General features: G+C 37.0%; 1 protein-coding gene across 2 annotated transcripts in view; it reads left to right on the plus strand.

Moving 5' to 3' along the window:
• Trm1 (tRNA methyltransferase 1) overlaps window positions 1-18,996 on the plus strand; it is a 149,542-nt gene that overhangs the window by 34,402 nt on the left and 96,144 nt on the right. For both annotated transcript variants that reach the window (XM_089087104.1, XM_089087103.1), the window contains exon 4: window positions 7,799-8,027. In XM_089087104.1, coding sequence (XP_088943230.1) covers window positions 7,799-8,027 — 229 coding nt within the window. The remainder of the gene's footprint in view (window positions 1-7,798; window positions 8,028-18,996) is intronic.

The raw sequence follows: 18,996 nt of genomic DNA on the forward strand, positions 1-18,996 counted from the left end.
AGAATTTCAGAAAAATTAATTTGAAGTCGACCGAACGCAACTACCGCTGCCGGCGGTGGCGCGCCTTGGGCGCGCCTGCGGCGTTACGACACTTCGACGGCGTTCGACCAGCCTCTCGTCGGTGGCGTTCGGTCGATCCGCCGGCGTGGCGCCGGGGTATATATTTATATATATATATATATATATATATATATATATATATATATATATATATATATATATATATATATATATATATATATATATATATATATATATATATATATATATATATATATATATATATCAATCAATCAATCATTTATTACCAACAACTTCAAGACAACAAGTAGTACAAGTGGAGTACATAATAATAAAAAACAAAAACAAAAAAGAACTCAATAAACACTAGCAACTAAGTTAACCTAAAAAAAGAACTGTAAAAGACGTTTATCAGGGCCAATATTAAAAAAAGCATCTGCAGAAAGCTTTTTGTGTAGGTCACCGAGTTTTTGAGTAACATCCGTAACATAGAAATTTTTAACAAAATACCGATTTCTAGTCCATGGCGGCAGAGAAAGAAGAAATTTGCAAAATTTGAAGTATTTAACTTTAATCTTTTTTAAATCCTTTAGTTTAAGAACAGAATGAACTCCCGAAAAATAAAGCACAGAATGATCAGAAAAAGTCGAGAATAAGCGCCCAAGAGCTCTTCTGTTATATTTTCCACGGTTTGCTACAATTTTTGAATAACTGAACTGAATTTTTCTTACTGAATCAGCAACAATCTGTTTACGAAAGAGAGCTAGAGAATTAGAAACAGTAATACCAAGCCACCGAAAGGAAGAGACAGAAAGTACAGAAAATTCATTACATACCAGAGGAGTAGACGAAGACAGATTATAAGATAAGAATTCACGCTTGTCAAGATTCAGGGATAGACCAATATTTAGGAAAGACTGAGAAACTAAGGAAATCATCGAAGAAAGAGCAGACTTACTACGACTAATCAGCAGAATGTCCTCAGCATAGGCAATGTAAGAAATATCAGTAGAACCAGAAAAATAAGTGCCTGGGATCTTTTCCAGAACAGTAGAAATACAAATTTTGAAAAGGGTTGGTGATAAAACACCTCCCTGCCTAACACCACGAAGTACTTGAATAGTTGTTTTTGGAGAAGATTTCAGGTGGAGGGAAGAATTAGAATACTAAAACCGTAGAAGGTAAATAAACGAAAAATTAACCCCAAAAAAAGCCAAAGAAAAGAATAGCTGATTATGAACAACAGAATCAAAAGCCTTTAATAGATCAAGTGTACAGAGATATACGCCTTTACCCTTAGAAGAATTAAAAAGTAGAATAGAAGAAAGGACACGATGAGCATGTTGGCATCCCACACCAGATCTGAAACCAAGTTGATTTTCACCAAAGAAAGAAATATTTCGAGTTAGATTAGGTAAAAGAATATACTCGAAGACCTTGCTGATATTGCAAGAAACTGGACGGTAAGAAGAGCAATCTGTTGGCGGTTTACCTCTTTTTAAAATTGAAGTCACGCTGCCACACAAAAAGCCTTCCGGGACGACAGAAGATGCCAAACACATTTGAAACAAAAGCGCAAGATGTGACACAAGTTCAGCACATTGGGGAAATTAGATGCATTTTAGAGATACCATTAGCATCAATAGATTTCGACTTAAGATGATTCAAAGCATTCAAAACTTCACAACGCGATACAGGCAAAACAAAGCGCTGACTTAGAAATCTATGGACAATTTTAGCAAACGCTTCGCCAAACTTTCTATTAAAAAAATAATTCAAAACGGAAAAAAATCTTCGAATAATATGCATGCCAAGAACTTGGTGGAATAGCATTACTACTTACATCAGAATCGTCTGTTTTACTAGAATTAATTACTTTCCTCCAATCTTTAGGCGAAGATGGAAAATCAAGCCCTCGGTATCGGACACTCTTTAGATACTTCTTAAATTCTAATTTAGTTTTCTGTTTAATAAGAAAAACATTACCAGACCTAGGCCGACCACACTCTGTCCAAACTTTTAGCCAAAATAAGCTTTATATTTACAGGCCTTAAGGTTAGGGTCAAGTGACCAAAGAGGCTTTTGAGTATTCTTTTGGATTCGCTAGTTTCATACCTCCTCTAGTTGACCTGAACTGGAAAACCTGATATCATTCGCAAAAAAATCTCTTTACTTTCTTTGATAGCTTGGATACACTTACGCTAGTTTGATTTGGTTAAATTTTAAGAGCAGAAGTAGCCCCAAAAGTTAGAACATAATACCCTCAGTCATTCTTGGGATACTGCTGAGATGCCTTATTGGGAATTAGCATTAACACAGTGCATTTTGACTTAATCTTAAGGTAACAATTAGTTTATAAACATAATGGGCAAATGGGCGGGTGGTCGTGGGAGGGTGGGAGTCGAAGGGGGATTAATTGCCCTCCAATCACTTTAGACTATTAAAAAGGGCATCATCCCTTTCTTTTTTGAATCGAATGAGCCCCTTCCTAAGTTCCCACGTCGACTCCCTCAATATGCAGTGACGTGGTATAGACAACAACAACAACAAAAAATAATACATTATACCCGCTTCTGTCTTTACTTTAAAAATCTCAAGCCTTCCAATCACTTTCAAATATTGAAAAGGGCACTAGGCCTTTCGCTTTCCAATCGAATGAGCCCTTTTGGAAACGGCAACGCTTTCTATAAGCACCTTATAACCCCCAGGGCATAAATTACAACCCTTACCCTAAGGTCTGTTAGGGAGGTTGGCATCCTCTAAGACAGAATTTCCAGAACTTTCAACTACGTTAAACAAAATGGCTATCTCAAAACTTTGATTGGATGTGTTTGGGGAAATGGTGGGCGTGAGAGGGGCGGTAATCGCTCTCCAATTACTTTCAACTATTGAAAATGGCCCTAGCCCTTTCAATTTCCAATCAAATGAGCCCTTTTGAAGTTTCTACGACAACACGTTCAATAAAAATCTTATATGCCCCAGGGCATAACTTACAACCCTTGCCCTGAGTGCTGCGGGGGATGTCATTGTCAAAGACCTAATTTCCAGAACTTTCTACTACGTTGAACAAAATGGCTATCTGAAAATTTTGATTGGATGTGTTTGGGGAAATGGTGGGTGTGGAAGTGGTGTTAGTCGCCTTCCAATCACTTTCGACTATTAAAAATGGCCTTAGCCTTTTCAATTTCCGATCAAATGAGCCCTTTTGAAGTTCCTACGACAAAACTTTCAATAAAAACCTTATATTCCCCCCGAGCTTAACTTAGCACCATTGCCTTCAGTGCTGGGGGGGGGGGAATGTCTTCCTAAAAGGCCTAATCTCCAGAACTTTCACCTATGTAGAACAAATTCGCCATCCGAAAATTTTTATTTGATATACTTGGGGGACTGGCGGGAGTCATAGGGGGGTTAATTACCCTCTCATCACTTTTGACTCTGAAAAAGGACACTATTCCTCTCAAGGTCCAATTGAATGAGCCCCTTTTGAAGTTTTATCGCAACTCTATCTATAAAAACCTTATATGCCCCCAGGGCAGAACTTACAACCTTTGCCCTTGGGGTTCTGGGGGGGTTTGTCATCCTTAAATACATAATTTCCAGAACATTCAGCTACGTTGAAGAAAATGGCTATCTCTAAAATTTGATTTAATGTTTTTGAAGAAATAGTGGGCGTAAGAGGGGGATCAATTACTCTCCACTCATTTTCGACTATTAAAAAGTGAAATTTCATTTTTCAATCAATTGAGCCCTTTTTGAAATATCTATAACAACTTTCGATGTAAACTTAATATGCACCCAGGGCATAAATTAAAACACTTGCACTGAGGGCTCTGAGGGGTTTATCTTCCTAAAAGACCTAATTTCAATAACTTTCAACTACGTTAAACCAAATGGCTATCTAAAAATTTATGTGTTTGGAAAAATGGTGGGCGTGAGAAGGGCATTAGTCACTCTCGAATCAATTTCAATTATTAAAAAAGGCACTACCCCTGTCAATTCCCAGTTGAATGAGCCCTTTTGAAGTTTCTACGCTTTCAATAAAAAGCTTATATGCCCTCAGGGCATAACTTACAACCCTTGCCCTAAGGGCTGTGGGGGGGGAGGGCGGGCTGATCATCCTTAAAGACCTAATTTCCAAAACTTTCAATTACTTTGAATAAAATGGCTATCTAAAATATTGATTGGATGTGTTTGGGGAAAATATGGGCGTGAGAGGGGGGTTAGTTGCCCTCAAATCACTTTCGACTCTTAAAAAGGGCACTAGCCTTTTGAATTTCCCCATCGAATGAGCCCTTTTTCAAGTTTCTACGACAAAGATTTCAATAAAAACCTTATATGCCCCCAGGGCATAAATTATAACCCTTGCCCTGAAGACTGTCGGGGGAGTGTCCTGCTCAAATGTATAATTTCCTAACGTTTGAACTGCATGGAACAAAATGGCTATCTAAAGTTTTTATTGGATGTGTTTGGGGAAATGGTGGGCGTGGAAGGGGTGTTAGTTGCTTTCCAATCACTTTCGACTATCAAAAAATGGCACTAGCCATTTCATTTTCCCATCGAATGAGCCCTTTTTGAAGTTTCTACGACAACGCGTTCTATAAAAACCTTATATGCTCCCTGGGCATAATTTACAACCCTTGCCCTGAGGGCTGTGGGGGTTGTCGTCCTCAAAGACCTAATTTCCAGAACTTAAAACTACGTTGAATAAAGTGGCTATCTCAAAGTTTTGATTAGACGTGTTTGGGGAAAAGGTGGATGTGAGAGGCGGGTTAGTTGCCCTCTAATCACTTTCGAGTATTAAAAAGGGCACTAGACCTCTGAATTTCCAATCGAATGAGCCTTTTTTGAAGTTTCTACGACAACGCCTTCTATAAAAAACCTTAAATGCCCCCATGGCATAACTTACAACCATTGCCCTAAGGGCTGTGGGGGACTGTCCTCCTCAAAAACATAATTTCTATCTGGAAATCAACTACGCTGAACAACATGGCTATCTCAAAATTTTGATTGGATTAGTTTCTAGAAATTTTGGGCGTGGAAGGGGTGTTAGTCGCCTTCCAATCACTTTCGACTATTAAAAAGGGCACACACCACTCCAATTTCTAATTGAATGAGCCCTTTTCGAAGTTTCTACGACAACTTTTTCAATTTCCCTTTCAATTTCCAATTGAATGAGCCAATTTGAAGTTTCTACGACAACGCTTTCAATAAAACTTTATATGCCCCCAGGGCATTACTTACAACCCTGGCCCAGAGGGCTGTGGGGGGTTTGTCATCCTGAAAGACCTAATTTCCAAAAATTTCAACTAGGTTGAATAAAATGGCTATATAAAAATTTTGATTGGATGTGTTTAGGGGAAAGGTCGGTGTGAGAGGAGGGTTAGTTGCCCTCAAATCCTTTCAACTATTAAAAAGTGTGCTAGCCCTTTGAATTTCAAATCAAATGAGTCCTTTTTCAAGTTTCTACGACAAAGATTTCACGAAAAACCTTATATGCCCCCAGGGCATAACTTATAATCGTTGCCCTGGAGATTGTGGGGAGAGTTTCCTGCTCAAAGGTATTGTTTTCTGAACTTTGAATGTCGTGGGACAAATTGGCTATCTCAAAATTTTTTTTGGATGTGTTTGGGGAAATCGTGGGCGTGGAAGGGGTGTTAGTTGCCTTCCAATCACTTTCGACTATTAAAAAGGTCACAAGCCATTTCAATTTCCAATCTAATGAGCTTTTTGAAGTTTCTACGACAACGAGTTCTATAAAAACCTTATATGCCCCCAGGGCATAACTTATAACCCTTGCCCTGAGGGTTGTGAAGGAGGGTCCTCCTCAAAAATATATTTTCTATCGGGAAAACAGCTACGCGGAACAAAATGGCTAACACAAAATTTTGATTGGAGATTTTTTGAGGAGGGGTGGGCTTGGGGGGGGGGCTAGTTGTCTTACAGACCCTGTCATCTGTTAAAAAGGGCACTATTCTTTTGAAATTCCAATCGAATGGGCCGTTTTTAAAGTTTCTACGACAACGCCTTCTATAAAAACCTTATATGCCCCAAGGGCATAACTTACAACTCTTGCCCTGAAGGCTTTGGGGGAGTTTCCTCCTCAAAAACATAATTTTTATCTGGAAATTAACTACGCTGAACTAAATGGCTATCTCAAAACTTTGATTGGAAGTGTTTTGAGAAATGATGGGCGTGGAAGGGGTGTTAGTTGCCTTCCAATCACTTTCGACTATTAAAAAGGGCATAAGCCACTCCGATTTCCAATTGATTGAGCCCTTTTCGAAGTTTCTATGACAACTTCTTTGATACAAAGTTCCCTGCTCTAAAGGAAAAAAAAAAAATAATGTATTGTGTGTGTGAACATCATTCTTATATGCCCACGGGGCATAACTTAAAACCCTTGCCCCGAGGGTTGTGGGGGAGTGTCCTCCTCAAAAACATATTTCTATCTGGAAATCATCTACGCTGAACAAATTGGCTATCTCAAAATTTTGATTGGATGTATTTTGGGGAATGATGGGCGGGGGGGGGCTAGTTGCCCTCCAATCACTTTCAACTATTAAAAAGGGCAATAGCCACTCCAATTTTCAATCGAATGAGTCCTTTTCGAAGTTTCTACGACAACTCCTTCGATACAAAGCGCCCGGGTATGGAGGAAAAAGAAAAATATTGTGCCCACATCGTTCTTTACTTAGGCAGCGCTATCGCGCTGTCTATGATTACTTTGATGGACTTTGTCTTAAGGAGCACAGAAAAGGCAATGGGAGACCACGGAATCAAATGCGCAGGAAAAAGTCTCCTGGACTTAGATTATGCTGATGACTTAAGCATCCTAGATGAAAGTGTGAGCAAAATGAATGAAGTTTTAGAGGTTTATCAAGTTCTGGGTGCTAGAATAGGTTTGAAAACTAATGTCAAGAAGACTAAGTCACTAAGGCTAGGAATAAGTGAAGACCAAAAGGTGACGTTGGGTAATGAAAAGATTGATCAGGTGGGCAGCTTCACTTACCTCGGTAGTATTATTAGTAAAGATGGTGGTAGCAGTGAAGATGTTAACAGTACAATAGCCAAATCTCAGGGTGTTTTTTCACAGTTAAAAAAAGTTTGGAAGAATAGGAAGATAAATCTGCAAACCAAGATTAGAATATTAGAAGCTACAGTGATGACAGTGGTCAAATATAGCTCTGAAGCATGGACACTCCGAAAAGCAGATGAAGATTTGCTAGATGTTTTCCAGAGAAATTGCTTAAGGATTGTTCAGGGTATATATATACATATATATATATGTATATATATATATATGTATATATATATATATATATCAGGGTATATATATGTATATATATATATATATATATATATATATATATATATATATCAGGGTATATATATGTATATATATATATATATATATATATATATATATATATATATATATATATATATATATATATATATATATATATATATATATATATATATATATATATATATATATATATATATATATATATATATATATATATATATATATATATATATATATATATATATATATATATATATATATATATATATATATATATATATATCATATATATATATATATATATATATATATATATATATATATATATATATATATATATATATATATCATATATATATATATATATATATATATATATATATATATATATATATATATATATATATATATATATATATATATATATATATACAACTTAAAGTTAAAGTACTATCATATTTCTTTTAGGGGGCTTATGTATCAGCATAGAAGACGAGCTGACCGATTTGATGCCATCGACCTAGACCCCTATGGTTCACCAACCCCATTTTTAGATGCAGCTATACAGTCAATCAGTGATGGTGGATTATTGTTGGTTACAGCCACTGATATGGCTGTTCTCTGTGGAAACTCTCAAGAAACTTGTTTTTATAAATATGGATCTCTTCCTCTAAAGACAAAGGCTTGCCATGAAATGGTAAATCGTATATATACATTATTTTAAATGACGATTAATTACATTTGATAATGGTAAAATGGACGATGCATCAATTGGTTGGTAATACAATAGACTATAGAATAGAAATAGAATATACTGTTTCGTAATTATTTGGTAATTGGTGCTAACTACTGTAAATGATAGTAAAATCATCCGAATCAGGAACTTTTGTCAAAAGCATGATGCACACTGCCATTTATTTTTAACAGTTAATTTCTAAATTTGTTTTTCTACCCTTCTATATCTCTTTATATGAAAACTAAGATTGAAAAGACAATACTTAATAATTTACATTCATTTAATATTTACATGTTTCAAAAAGACTTCGGGGCCGGTAAGCAAGGAATAGGTGACAGTATTTGGCCTGCAGAGTTTATGATCTGGACCTTGTGCGAATAGCTCGTCAAATCCTGAATTGAAGCTGGACTTTAATGAACAGGAAAATGCAACTCAGAAAATAACACTCACAGACACTTCTGATGCAAAGGGATAAAACAAGAGCTATAAAGATACTTTTCTATGAGTTAGTTTGAAGCAGCCTTTTACGTCAATTTGCTTCTTGGTCTTTTTGTTATTGCTTTTCATTATTTATTTTTTGTGTTTTTCATGGGGAAATCATTTGATTGTGAAGTGGAGTCAGAGTTAAAACAAAACAAAAAACATTTAGACATAATAAAGAGTCTATTTTGGATAGATAACTGATAAAAAGACTATAAAATATTCTAAAAGGGAAGAATAGATAGTCTCTGTTTTTGGGGCTATGGCCAGTTTTCTTTTGTGGGATTTAACCGTTATAGATAGTCTCTGTTTTTGGGGCTATGGCCAGTTTTCTTTTGTGAGATTTAACCGTTATTTTGAATCTGAAGGTATTATCTATACCCTATTATGCCCCTTTCTAAGCAAGAACCTCCTAGAAACTCTTTCACTCTCTAGAACCAAACTAAGTTAGAACCTAACTTAAAAACCAACTAAGAACTAGCTAAGAGGTTCTTAGAAATTAACTAAGAACCAAAATTTCCAAGCAAGAACCTCCTAGAACCTCTTTTACTCTTTACAACCAAACTAAGTTTTGGGTACATTTTTTTTATATCCAGGTTTTATTCTATCTAGCTATGAAACCCAGTAAAGAGAACCTAGTCTATACAGATAATTTAACTTGAAGTACTTTCAGTTTTGGCTATTTTTTAGGTTTGCCATTGGTTGTAAAAGAAAGACTAGCGATTGTAAAAGAAGATATTTTGTTACCGAAAATGATGTACAGTTAAGGTTACAGACTGTACTCCTACGTAATCTCTTTCACGGCTGGGATTTTGTAATATTTTGGAAGAAGCTTTGTAATACCCTCTTCGTAAAGAGGGTAAATTTCGTAAAGAGGCACCACTGATTATTGAAGCGAGCTTTGATGGTTTCTTGGAGCTCCTCGTCAGTTTTGGAGTGTTGCTTGCTCCTCTCCAAATCACACCTTTAGCTCCAGGGAAAAAAAGAAGTCACTCGTAGTAAGTCAGGACCAAATGGTGGGGTTTCGAAAAAGCACAGCAATGGATGCACCGAAATTTCCTAAACAAACCAAAAATTGAAACAAGTGTTCAACAATCACAGGGTCATGACAACTATTTTTGGGACCACAAAAGTGGTGTTTATACATTTGAAAGCAAGATCTACTGCAGATTCTTGTTGTGAAACTTTGCTATGCCTGCTAAAAGCTATTTTCAACAGAAAAGAGGTATACTCACTTCTGGAATTGTCCGGATTAATAAGAATGCCTGACCTCGCAGCGCTCGTTTAATACAATGGCTCCTTAAGCAATGTTAATAGGACATTTTTGATGGCCTATTATACTCGGCCATAGTGAACAAATTTCTTAACTGGCCAGGTAATTATTTATAAAAGTAGATCTAACTTCGTTACACGTTGCTTCATTATATTACTACGTGAAAAGGACACGGAATACATGATTTATTTTTAGCCATTTATAACTTTCTCATTTAGCTAGTATTCCTTGGTTTAGTATAAAAAGGGTGATTTTATTCCTAAAAAAATGAAAATCGGAGTCACGTTAATTTTACGACTTGGCTATATAGCCAATCTCAAATACCCAGAATAGAAGAACTGTCAAGACCAGTAGCGTAGAAGGGGGGGGGGCGGACTACCCTGGAGGGGTGACAAAAATTGGTCTAAAAGGACTTATGATTGATTAGGGCCTGTTGTGCAAAAATTGGGGTAGCAAGGTAGCAATGCTACTTGGCAGTTTTCAAATTTGTTGGCAGATTTTGTCTGAAAATACTATTTCTATATATAAGTATTTTAGTATAATGTTTGACAGCACACCCAATGCATCGCACATTGATCTAATGAGGGAAGGTAATTCGTTACGTGGACATTGAGAACAAGAAAGTTAAAGTAAAGGAGTCATTTTTAAGCTATTATCAGCTTGCAGGAAAAAGAGCCGTGGACATTACACAAGATATTTTAAATGTAATTGAAGAAGATGGTCTGGATATAACAATGTGCCGAGGGCAGGGCTACGACAAAGATTCAACAATGGCTGGAGTACATTCAGGAGTGCAAGCTAGGATTCGTGAGCTTAATCCTAAGGCATTGTTTGTTCCTTGTGCAAACCATTCACTAAAACTTTGCGGAGTGTACTCTTTTGCTACAGTTCCGTCCTGTGTGACGTTTTTTGGTACTTTGGAAAGGTTGTATGTTTTTTTTTCTCATACTCAACACACAGATGGAATGTCCTCTTGGCAAATGTTGAAGTTACAGTCAAACGACTTGCAGAAACAGGTGGAGTGCTTACTATGAAGCTGTTAAGCCAGTGTTTAAATACTTTAAGAAGATTGTCGATACCACTGAAAAACTTTGTGACTCTTCATCATCATCATTTTATTGATAACCCATCACAAAAATCTAGGCAGAGCCAAAAAAAAGACAGTAAAAATCAAGAAAAACAAAAAAGAAACAACAGAAAGAAAAGCATACTTTGACAACTACAAACAAGGGACAAACAAAAATGACCAAAGATTGGAAGACTTCTGGCATTCAGTAGAGAAGTCACGAATATACTTCTCAATAGCCCGAGCTGGGTTTACCAATTGATACTTTCTTTGCAGAAAAGAGTTACTTGTCCAAGTTGGTAGTTGCATTAAATACTTTGCAAATTTAAAATAAAGGCGATGAACTTGCTTTCTCATACCACAATTAAAAAAAGACCAAATTGGAGCAAGGGCAAGTAAGTGAGGAACTGTTAGACTATTATATAACCGAAAACGGTGAACTCTACTTTTATACGACACGTTTGAAGCCAGGGAGGCATACGCAGCCCGGATCTTATTACCATAGTTTTTCATTGCCAGGTTTACAGTTTCTTTCATGTTTGCTCCAATAGGTATGCCCAGGTAAGTAAGGCTGCTAGCAAAAGGAACTTCAGAGCTGGATAGACTTATTGAATTTCTATTCCCTTTATAGTTGAATGGTAGAACAACTGTTTTATCAGCATTAAAGCTCAAACCAATGTGTTAGTAATCATCTTGGAGAAGCTGAAAAGTTGAAGAGCATCCTCGGAAAGTGCAGAAAAGGTTCAGTAAGTCATGCGCATACGTAACTAACGAAAGATCAACTCCTTTGAAGATAAATGTACAGTTCAACGTGTCCTGAGCACCGGTAACACAATTTTTAAACAAAACTGGAGAAGTCAGAGCTCCTTGGCGTACACCTTTCAGAATTGGAAATAGTAGTTGACTAATCGGAAGTAGTAGGGCTTCAAGCAAAACCTGCGAAAATATACAAGAGTCAAAAGCTCTTGCAACATCGAGTGCACACAAGACTAAGTAATCACCTCTTTCTTCAATATCCTTCAGCACATTTATAAGCAGAAAGAGAGCGTGCTCTCTACTTAAGCCTCGCTGGTACCCAAACTGACGAGATGGGGCGGAACAATTTTCTTCAATGTCTTTTTATCAAAAATGACTCAAAGAGCTTGAAAGTAGTACACGAAACAGTAATGGGGCGATAAGAACGGCACAGAGAAGCGTCTTTTTTGCTTTTTTTAAGGATGGGAGTTATTTGTCCGATACAAAATTGCAAAGGGACCACACGGACAAGGATCATCTGATGTAGTAGTGCTAAATGTTGCTCGATTAAAAAACGGGCAAGTTGCAGGTGCCTAACTGAAATTTAATTGACACCAGATGTATATTTTTTCTTCAACTTTGGAATCAAAGAGTGAAGAGCCCTTGGCAACACAAACAGGAAAGATCCTGTCCTATTTGAAAGTACAAAGTCATGTTGTTTTTCAAAAAAACTCATCCATGCATTTGGTGGGAGCATTGAAATCCCTTGCAAAATATTCAACCCACTTTTTTTCAGGCACACTAGCACTCATTGCTTTAATAGGCTTGCTATATTTCCAAAGTCTTGAGGGGTGTCCAGCAATATAGCTTATATTTTTCGGGATTTGTGTTAACTAGTAGTTTTTGAGGTCTTTGTTAAATTTATAGTTCGTAAGGAGTCTCTAGTAATTTAAAATGCCGCCTCTAGGATGGCCACAGTTGTTTCAAACAGAGATCGATAGTATGGCCGAAGTATACATAATCATTAAATTTCTGCTTTTTTACCAATCTTCTAGCTGTGACTTTTACGAGAACATCAAAGAGGAACGGCGCTTATTTTGGCACATTTCAGGCTGTGCCAAGTAGGATGTGAGCTAAATTGAGATATTCTTTTCACTTTGTGGCAGCACAGCACAATCGCATAAAAGATTGAAAGGCACTTTGATTTTGCTCAGCATCTCGTCACAGACTTTACCGAAAGACTCACTTGATACATTTTTCCAATCTTGGTATGAAAACCAATTTAATTCTTTATTTTGAGCCATATGTGGGAAAGAACAAAACTAAGTAGAGATAGGAAGGTGGTCAAAATAGAATCCTTCTTTTAAAACTTTGACCTCGTGACTGCCGAACGAAGCAACAACATGGCCCAAGTTAGAAGTTGAGGAAAGCGGCCCAACGTATGAAAAGTTGTCACTCTTAGGCCATACACAATAGTCAGGAGGAATACAGCTCCAAAAGATTCGTGATTGGGAAGACATTGTGTTAATTATAGTTATATTAAAATCTCCACTCATGATAGAAGGTTTAGAGCAAACTTTTTAAGAAACCCGCCTAGAAGCTTGCAGGCAGACGCAAACCGTGAATCAGACTGTTCGTTGTTGTAATTTGTAGGCAGATCAACATTAATTACTACATGATTTTCAAGCTTAATGGCAATAAAGTAATCTGTCTCTGCTAATAGCTTGTAAGGGAATCGGGATAGGATAGCGAGACCGTCAGATGGTCTGCACTGCGAAAGAGGAGATTAAAATCATAACATAGTGGTAACAGGCTTTGGGGCTCTTCCGGCAGGAAACGCTCCTGAATCAGAACTAGGTCATGGGGCTGCAATAACTCCGAAAGAATTGGGATTCGATCGGTAACTTTTTCATTAATGCTTAACGACAAAATACGGCATGTGAATCTCATTTTGAACTAGATTTATCTTTCAGTAGAGCCTGTACAATAGTGCATTTGTAAATTTAACATGGATTGCTGTCTGACTTACGAAGAGCACATTTTGTGGGTTTCTAGCAAGGGGCTGTTCTAGAACTTCCGTGACCTTTTACTCCACAGACAGAATAACAAATTTCGCTTATACATGTACTTGAAATATGTCCGTATGATTGGCACTTGTAGCATCGAAGGGGTAGAAACAAAAACTCTTGAATGGGGAATCGATCGAAACCGATCACTAATGGGAATATCATTGCACGTAATAAATCCTCTTTTGTTTCAAATTTCAGTCTGAAAGATCTGGTAGAGCCACTTCGCTTTGCTTCACTACAATTTGGCACTAGAGACTTGACGTCATCAGAGGTCAGATCGTTTGGGACATGTTTAATTATTCCAAAGTGAGAAGGACTTTTAACTTTAGCGCTAATGGCCCTGTTAGAGCTACGAAGCGCATTCTCTATTGCGTGAGCATCATATTTGGATGCAGTGATAACTTTCCAGTCGCCTCGGGTGCACTTTAGCTCAACAATTTTTGAGCTAACGTCACCACATGCTCGTTCTAGGAAGTCCTTTCTTGATTCCGGTTTGGCTAGGTCACTTGGTAGATTTTTGACAATCACGGCATAGGATGGTTCGGAGATATATTCAGAAAGATTTTCAGCAGTTACAGGTTAACTTTACGAGAAGTTTTGTTCCATCAAAACGTCTAATTTGTTACACATTTCGGTAATCTTGCGTGTAACAATCATTGAACTTTCGCCTGGGATCGAGGGGATTTCTTCTGGCTCAAAAATAAGGAAAGTTGGCTCTCGTTCAGAACCTCTCGACACTAGAGGAGCAGCTCAAACTTTGTTGACTTCGATGTGGGATTTCTCTTTTTTGTGCTTTCAGGTTTATGGAAAAGTGTCCTTGAAGAAGTCAACCACACCCAAAAATACCTGCAAATTGTTGAAATAAGTTTCGAAAAGTGCCTCATCAAGAAGAGGATTTTAAAGGTCTTTTTGAATGATAATAGAAATGGTCTTGTGGAAAAGGCAATGGAATTTGCAAAATCTATTGGTGATGAGATGGAAATTCCCCTAGCAAAACAAAGAAATATTAGAACAAAGAAACTGATGCCCGAAGAAAAAGCTGCAGACGAGCCTCTAACTTTGGAAGAAGATAAAAATATTGGTGTTAGAGTGCATTGTCACGTTTCAACATGAAATCAACACGCGTTGCCAAGGTGTGGAAGGAATATCACCTCGGTTTGCTATCTTGGAGACCAGGAACTTGCTAAAGAGTTCAGAAACTGAAGTGCTAAAATTAGTGGGCTGTTTATTTGCAAACGTTCCTGAAGAATGGCTCTGAAGTGGAGTTCTTTAAGACTGCTGCAGTTTATAGTTGAATATGAGCTTCCAGACTCTATTCCCAATCTAACTTTAGCATTAAGGTTTTGCCTGACATATGTGTCTCTGTTGGTTCTTGCAAGAGGAGTTTTTCTAAACTCAAGCTTATTAAAATTTATTTCAGATCTAATATGAGCCAAGCTCGACTATGGAGCTTAGCCATGCTATCTATTGTAAACAGTGTAGCAAAAAGGATATTTCTAAGTTTGCAGAAAACAAAGTTAGGAAGAAGGGGTTCTGAATGAAAACATGGATTTTAAATGTAGTACATTTTGTTAAATTTGTGCAGATGACAAGTTAAAATTTCGCCCCAGGTGTCACAAGACCTTGCTACGCCACTGGTCAAGACCAAATGTTATTGAAGCAACAAGTTCATTCTTTCAACAAAGTCAGCCTTTAACAAAATAGACTTTTTTTGCATCGGAAACACTGTTTTGTCTCCTTTTTTCTTGTCCCCGTTGATTAAATAACTGTCATTTGGGACAAATCTATTCCAAGCAAGGATTAACTATATTACAATTCTGAGCCATAATACAATTTACTTTCTATTCAAAGAAAAGTAAATTGATTGTTTCCCTAACCTCGTTTCCCATGTTAGTATTTTTTTATACTATTTTATTTATCCCTCTTTGCTTGATTGCAGCAGGACCAAGTATTTCCCACCACACTTGGCGTCTGAAATTCAAATGTTTCCTGGGTACAAGCGTAGGCTCTCTAGACTCCCCAGACCCACATTTACCCTTCTTTTGAATATAGCCAATCACAAAACAGCCTTCGTATCAAGGCCGTATCCAGATTTTTTTTCGGGGGGGGGGGGGCTGTCACAAAATAATTTTTTCGGAAGGGGAGGGGGGCACACAAAAACCCTCAAAAACGCATAAAAATTTTTTCTAATTCAATTTTGTTACGCTTTTACGAGTCGAAAAAAAATTCGGGATACGGACCCCCGTGGATACGGCCTTGCTTCGTATATTGTATGGTTCTAAGTGAGAAATAAAAGAATAAAATATCGGGATTTCACTTTTACTCCATTCTCTAGCGTACATAGTTGGATCCAGGGGCGTCGTTTGGGGGTGGCAAGGGGGGCAGTTGCCCCCCCCCCCAATAATGTGGAGAAAAAATATTATACGTCCCTTGCCCTTTGACCATTGAGATATGGACCCTTCCTGCCCTCCCCCAATAAAAATGCTGGAGATTCGTCCCTGGTTGGATCTCATCACCTTTGATCTACTAGAGTTATGTCTCTTTTACAACTAGACCTGATTGGTCGACGGAGATAATGTTTAGATCAAATAGTTTAAGAAACTGAGATTGAAAACTTTTTTGCTTTAATATGAGTTTAAGCAATTAAAACTAATGATGCTGCTGAATATCATGTCCACATATCAGAATAAAAAAAAAGATTCAAAATAATTTTAATTTTAATCGTTTTAATTTGTATTTCAATTAGTTTAATCTTACTTAAATCCCGTGTGGAAAGTAGCCACATTTGTTTGTATTTAAATTATTTTGTTTATTGAGAGATAGGTTACTATTAAGAAATAGGCCGGTTAAAACAATATATATAAATAAACACCTGTTCAGCCCTTCTAGCAATAAAGTTACAAAAATTACCAGGGCTTTTCAGACGAAACTAAACAGCGACGTTAAAACCACGTACGAACATAAATATTCCTATGCTGTCTTTTTCGGAGAGGGGGGAGGTAGAATGAAGGGGGGGGGGTAAACTACCATTTCTGAAATAATAAGAGAGTTTTGAAGGGCATGAAAAGGGGAAGGGGAGGGAAGGGGAGTGGGTGAATGAGCAACTGGTATATGAAAAGGAAAAGGAGGATAGGACATGCCAAAACGGATTTCTGGTCATAATCTTATATTTTTCAAGGGAGTGAAGATTCATAAGATAAGATTCATTGCTGAAAAATGGCTATCACAAGCCCAAAAGGGCCGAATTCGCACTTTAGCGTCAAATACAGCGAGAAAAGAACAACAAAAACAAACAATCAAACAACAACAGAAAATTGCAAAAGGGTCAATGTCAAATACGTAAAAACGTTAAAAACAAAAACAAAGTAAACTCATAAAATGAGAAGGCCAATGTCAAGTCAGCAAAAATGCCCCCCCCCGCCAAAAAAACTCGTAAAATTAACAAGGGGATAAAGTAAAATAAAAAAAAAATATAAGTTAGTTTGTGACTAACAAACATAAATATAAAACCTCCAAATTTGCAAAATTAGCATTAAAATTAATAACTATGAGGTAAAGTTTCAGTGAGGGGGGGGGGAGGCAGCGGAGATTCAGTGGTTGAAAATGTCAACTATGTAAGGGATAAAAGTTCTTCCATATCTTTCAGTGCAAACTCTTATTGGGGCGAGAAGGGGGATTTTTGTTGACACAGAACGCGGGAGGCGGGGTCGAAGGGGTGAATATTGACCAGGGAAAAGGGGAGTTGTTCGAGGGTTATGAAGGGCATTGTTAGCAAAACGCAAGGTAATTTTTGCTCTCCTTTTCTTAAGGGTAACAAGATTAGCTCTCCTAAAAAGGGAAATATAAGTACTTTACCCTCATTGAAGATAATTCTTAGGCACCTTTTTTGTACTGCCTCTATTCTATCTGACAATTCAACTGAAATGCAAGGATGCCAAACAGGACTGGCGTGCTTAAGGGTTGGGCGTACAAATGACAGAAATATCCTCAAACAGTGCAATATAGGGTGTTTAAATTTTTTAAGGAGTTTAAGGAGGGAAATTGCGGCATTTGCACGTTTTAAGATGTCATTAATATGACAATCCCATTTTAAGTCGCTTGAGATGGTAACGCCCAGTAATTTCATAGTGGTAACAGACATTTCAGGGGGGATGGGACAGGAGAAAGAAGGAAGAGTTTAAAGAAAATTAATAGTAAGAACAGTTGACTTGAAAGGGTTCACTTTCATATCATCAGTAAGAGCTTTGGCTGATATGGATTCCAAGATGTACATTGGGTTGCTTTTGGAATTTTTGGAACATGTCTCTAAGACAGTTAGATCATCAACGAATTTCCATCTATCCGGGAAATAAACACCAAGGTTGTTTATCATTGTAAGAAATAAAATTGGACCTAAGAGGGTTCCTTGGGGCACACCATTATAAATTGGAAGGGGATCAGAATATACATTCAGGTATTTCACGACTTGCGTTCTGTTAGAGAGGAAAGATGCAATTACTCGAATTAAATTAGGTTAAACTTGAAAGTCATAAGGTAGCTTTTCTAAAAGTATATTGTGGTTGATTAAATCAAAAGCATTTTGCAAGTCAACAGCGATAACATTGAGCCAGGTATTATGTTTTTTGAGTGTGTTATAAATTGTATCCATAAGGTGAACGAGATAATTGGTGGTAAATGTAGAGCGTAAGCTCCCGAATTTTCTTTGGTCAACATTTGGGATTATTTTTGCTTTCAACCCTTTAGCTAAAAATTTTTCATATAACTTCGAAAAAACTGGAGTAAGAGTAATGGGACGGACACCATCAAAATCTTCATTATTACCTTTCTTTTTTACGGGAGCAATAAAACCTAATTTCCAACACTTTGGAAATTTACAAGTATATGAAATTTAATGAAAAAGTAAAGACAAAGGCTCTGACAGATTGTTGGCAAAAGCTTTAATTAGTACAATCAGAATGTCTAATGGACGTGTACTACACTTTTAATGTTCTTAATTTTTGCCTCCACATCCGAGGGCGAAATAACGGGAAAATTGAGAGAGCACAAATCATAAGGAGTGTCAAAAGAAAGGGGAGGGAGGTTCTGAACTATGGAAGAAAGAAACCTGTTCAGATCATTGGTTGTAACTGAAGGGTTTTCTTGGAAATGGAAATCTATATTATTATGTGTTTTCCCACAAATTGTCTTTATTCTATTATACCATTGTTTTGGCTTTGTAGAAAATAAATCCTAGATTTTGCATTTGTAACATGAAGAAGCAGATTTACGTATTTCTTTTTTGTATGTTTACGCAGTGAGTTCGCTTCG

This window comes from Artemia sp. Qi Xiang Cuo, chromosome 3 (assembly GCF_049724085.1).
Source record: "Artemia sp. Qi Xiang Cuo chromosome 3, ASM4972408v1, whole genome shotgun sequence".
Lineage (NCBI taxonomy): Eukaryota > Metazoa > Arthropoda > Branchiopoda > Anostraca > Artemiidae > Artemia > Artemia sp. Qi Xiang Cuo.